The 3,935-nt window shown below is 62.9% G+C and overlaps 2 protein-coding genes across 2 annotated transcripts; both read right to left on the bottom strand.

Annotated features, from left to right (window-relative positions):
* Positions 1–14: 14 nt before the first annotated feature.
* Positions 15–458, bottom strand: LmxM_11_1130a_1 (uncharacterized protein; the record flags this gene model as incomplete). Its single annotated transcript, XM_003886556.1, has 1 exon — positions 15–458. The coding sequence occupies one exon, from the start codon at positions 456–458 to the stop codon at positions 15–17; it is 444 nt and encodes a 147-aa protein (XP_003886605.1).
* A 1,036-nt stretch (positions 459–1,494) lies between these two features.
* On the bottom strand, positions 1,495–2,505 carry LmxM_11_1120_1 (uncharacterized protein; the record flags this gene model as incomplete). Its single annotated transcript, XM_003886555.1, has 1 exon — positions 1,495–2,505. The coding sequence occupies one exon, from the start codon at positions 2,503–2,505 to the stop codon at positions 1,495–1,497; it is 1,011 nt and encodes a 336-aa protein (XP_003886604.1).
* Between the last annotated feature and the right edge of the window lie 1,430 nt (positions 2,506–3,935).

The raw sequence follows: 3,935 nt of genomic DNA, 5'->3' as shown, positions 1-3,935 counted from the left end.
CGCCGCAGCGCAGCCTAATTGCGCTTCGCGCGCACGGACTTGCGCGAGAACGTGATCTTCGCGGAGCGGGCCTTGCGCGCAGCAGCAACCTTCGCCGTGCGGCTCGCAATGCAGGCCATGCGGCGCGCGCGGCGGAACGACACGTCCGCGAGGTCCGGGCGCACAGCAGCCACGGCACGGCTCACGTCCGACGCCCTCACGCCAGCAGCGTGCACGGTCTTCCTGTACGCCTGCCTCGGCTTGTTGTTGCTGCTGCCGTCCTTCACCGTCACGCAGATCGCACCATCCTTCGCCGGCTTCACAACAGCAGCCTTCTCGTTCAGGAAACCGCAGTGGCGCTTCGTCCAGTTGCCGTTGCTGTTGAACGGGTCGTTGCTCATGCGGATGCCGCCGCGCTTCTGCAGGAAGCGGCTGTTCTGGCGGACCAGGATCCACTGGAGATCGGCAGAGTGCGACATGATTCGTGCGCAGTTCTGTCGGCGCGCGGCGGGAGGGGGGTCGCAGCGAGGAGACGAGCGTGGGGGATGCGCGGAGCAGCAGCGCGATGCGTGTGGGAGTGGCGCACAGGACGCGTGACAGAGCAGAAAGGGAGAGAGAGGAGGTGCAGGGCCAGAGAAAAGTGAGGCAGCGATGTGAAACAGGAAAGACGTCGAGCCGACAAAACAGGACTCCAGCGCGCGGCCCAACCAAGCGCACCCAGAGAGACACACCCGGGCATGCATTGCTCCGAGATTGGCTTTCTGCGCATGTATCCTTGCACGAGTAGTAGCAAACCCGGTGCGCACGGACAGGCCCGTTCTGCCACAAATCGCTGCGAGCAGCGCAGCACAGAGAGAGAGAAGAGGGGTGTTAGTGATGGCGGGAGGGAGAGGGAGACGGGGGTGGCGGCGAGTGATCGGGCACCGCCGCGAGAGCAGCGCCGTCGCACGAAACAGTGGCGCTCGTTGTTTCTCTCTCTCGCCAACCCCTTCCCCCCCCTCGCGTGCCGTCTTCTGCCAGTTCGTTTAGTGGACAAGGAAGCAAGGCGGTCGTCTGCGTGGGGGGGGGGGGGGTATTGCCGTCGCGTCGCTGCCCGTGTCTGTGTGTTTTTTTTTCTGCACCTGCTTTGAACACGAGCGACAAGGAGGACGTGTTCACCCGTCCACAACCTCCTCGGCACCATCACACGACCCATCCCTACGGTCCGCTTGTTAACGACACAGCTTTCTCATATGGTGCGGACACAGCTCCTCCACGAACGGCCGCAGCACTTGTTGCAGGAACGCCGTGCATCTCACGCTGGCCAGCCAACGGGAGACTGTCCGTGGCGCCCCTCGAGCCCCGCGAGAGACTGAACTCTCTCTCTCTGGAAAAAGGACCGGCGAAAATTGTTGTCACTCCACCCCGCTAGTGAGAAGAGCGAACTGCCAGACATCAGTGCACCACCACACACGCGCACGCCCACAGCGTCACCTCCATGCATGTCTCCTGTCTCTAATCGAAGCACAAGAGCCTTCAGACGGGAACCGTGTACTCGCTGCACCGGAGCAAAATTATCTCGACGTCCTCGATGTCCCTCGCCAGCGACTCCGCCGCATCCGCAACACCGCCGTCGAGCCACGTCATGGGAGCCAGCGGACCGCACGATATGTTTTCGTAGCCGTCAACAATGATCTCGCTAGACACACAGGCAGCACCGCCCTCAAGCCCACCAGCGGCCCCTACCTGCATACTGCAAGTCTCCACGCACGACCGATGCTCTAAGGGCACAGGAGCCAAAGATGAGGACCGCGGTGTGGAGGCGAGGCACAGCTGGTCCGCGTTCGCCGGCTCCATCGGAACGACGTCCAGAGCATCACCTGTGCATGGGCACCGCTCGGCGCTTGTCACTGGCCCTACGGTGCCGCATTCTAGGTACGAGGCGTCTACGGTTTGGTCCTTGCCCTGTGGCGAGGAGAGACGTAGGAAGCAAGCGACGATGGCGCTCAGTGTAGAGCTTTCACATAACGTTGCCCAAACTTTTGTGCTCATCCACAGCGCCGACAACGCTAGAGCGGTTTGGCATAAGATGCTCAGCTCCGCGAGTACGAGTCCAGGACAGCGCGGAGACGAAGATGGCGACTGCGCTGAGGCGACCTGCTGGCGCACACGTGACAGATCCTTCACGAGACGTGCGGGAGCCGACGTCGTTGGTGAGTCGAGCCCTTCCTCGAATGTGTGGACAGCACCTGCGTGGAGCGTCTCGCGCAGGTAACGGAGCAGCTCAGCCGCCACCGATGCGGTATCCGTCGCCTCCGCGTCGCGCACCCCAGACCTGACGGTCGGCTGCACGCATGAGGCGGCGGTGGGTGAAAAAGCCGTTGCACTGTCCGTCACCGCTGGGCGCAAGGCGGTCAGCTCCACACGGGCGAGTAGACACGCGGCTGAGTGTAGAATACGTTCTTTCAGCGCGCGAAAAAGCTCCCACGCGGCGGGGTCCAGCGCCTTCAGCGCCAGGTCGTACGCATCCACAAGGGTGAGGGGCATCACCAAAGGGTTTGTGAGAAAGAGAGGCGCACAGGCGTCGGCGGGAGAGTGCTGTCTGGCTGCTTGTCTGCGCGTGCGTTGGGCCTTAGTAATGCCACCTCTAAGGTTTATGCGTAAAGTGCTGCGCAGGGTAGTGAAGGCGTGGGCAACGCAAGATGTGAGCTAGCGGCGCGCGGACGGCACGGCACGAAGAGAAAGAGCTCCTGGTAAGTCCCTCGCCTGCTCGCGTGAGCAGTGCTAAAGGGTCGTGTGCCTGCGACCGCGTAGGTGCGCACTCTCCTCTGATGTGTGATGTGCCACGACGACCTCCTTCGAGTCTGCGTGGAGTAGTATCCCGGAACAGCGAGCAAAGCCTGGAAAGAGCAACGTCGAGGTGAAGTGCGAAACGCCACATTAAGAGGCGGCGGTGCGGGACACGTCGCACAAGAGATCGGGCCACCTCGTCCCGAGGCAATGATGCAGGCTCGCGCGAGTCGTCAAACCTCCCGCACCGAACGCGGATGGAATGTCAGGGAGAGCGACCGGCAGCGGTGCGAGAGACCCGAGTGAACGAGAATATGTGAAGAGAGGAGAGAAAAAAATATGGCGCACAAGCGAGAAATCAGCTACTCCACTGACATGCATGACACCACAGCAGTAGCACAGTCGTTGACACCAACTGGCGCGGCGCCGAAACCTCGCCGGCGAGCCGGGTGTGCGTGCGTGTGTGTGCAGTCATACACACACATATGTGCGCGTCTGTGTGAGCCAACATATGATTGGCGTTGCACCAGCTTCACAGCGGCAGACTCCAACACACGCACCGGCCCTCATCACATCACGCACCGCAACGACGCAGCACCTACGACGGAGCTTGGGAGTACCGACAAGAGGAACGCAAGTGGAGACGCGGCGTCGGCGCCGCTCGGACACACGCGCACGACGCCATCGGACTCGACGCAGCTGCCCCCTCCCCACCCTTGCCATGACCGCAGCGCACGCTGCAGTCTCGGCAGGAGGGTATCCGCGCCCACGCGCCCACGTACATATTTTTTTTTCTTTCGGCCTCGCCTCAACTCACGTCGCGCCTGTCTCCGTCACCCGCGGCCGACGGCGATGCCGTGCACGAGCGCGGCGGTGAAGAGGCGACGCGTGTTTCGCAGAGGCGGGGAATGATAAAGCACAAAAGGAAAGCGCGCAATGCGAAGAAAAAGGAGAGAAACAACGCAGACGAATCGGCTGGCGCCTCGCAGTCGGGCAGCGGCAGCAGCACACGCCCGCGCGCAGGCGTCGCCGCAGCGCAGCCTAATTGCGCTTCGCGCGCACGGACTTGCGCGAGAACGTGATCTTCGCGGAGCGGGCCTTGCGCGCAGCAGCAACCTTCGCCGTGCGGCTCGCAATGCAGGCCATGCGGCGCGCGCGGCGGAACGACACGTCCGCGAGGTCCGGGC

The sequence above is a fragment of the Leishmania mexicana genome, contig 10, assembly GCF_000234665.1.
Source record: "Leishmania mexicana MHOM/GT/2001/U1103 WGS CADB00000000 data, contig 10, whole genome shotgun sequence".
In the NCBI taxonomy this organism is placed as follows: domain Eukaryota; phylum Euglenozoa; class Kinetoplastea; order Trypanosomatida; family Trypanosomatidae; genus Leishmania; species Leishmania mexicana.
The sequence above is the reverse complement of the archived record's forward strand: the minus strand, read 5'-3'. Positions and strand labels throughout refer to the sequence as shown.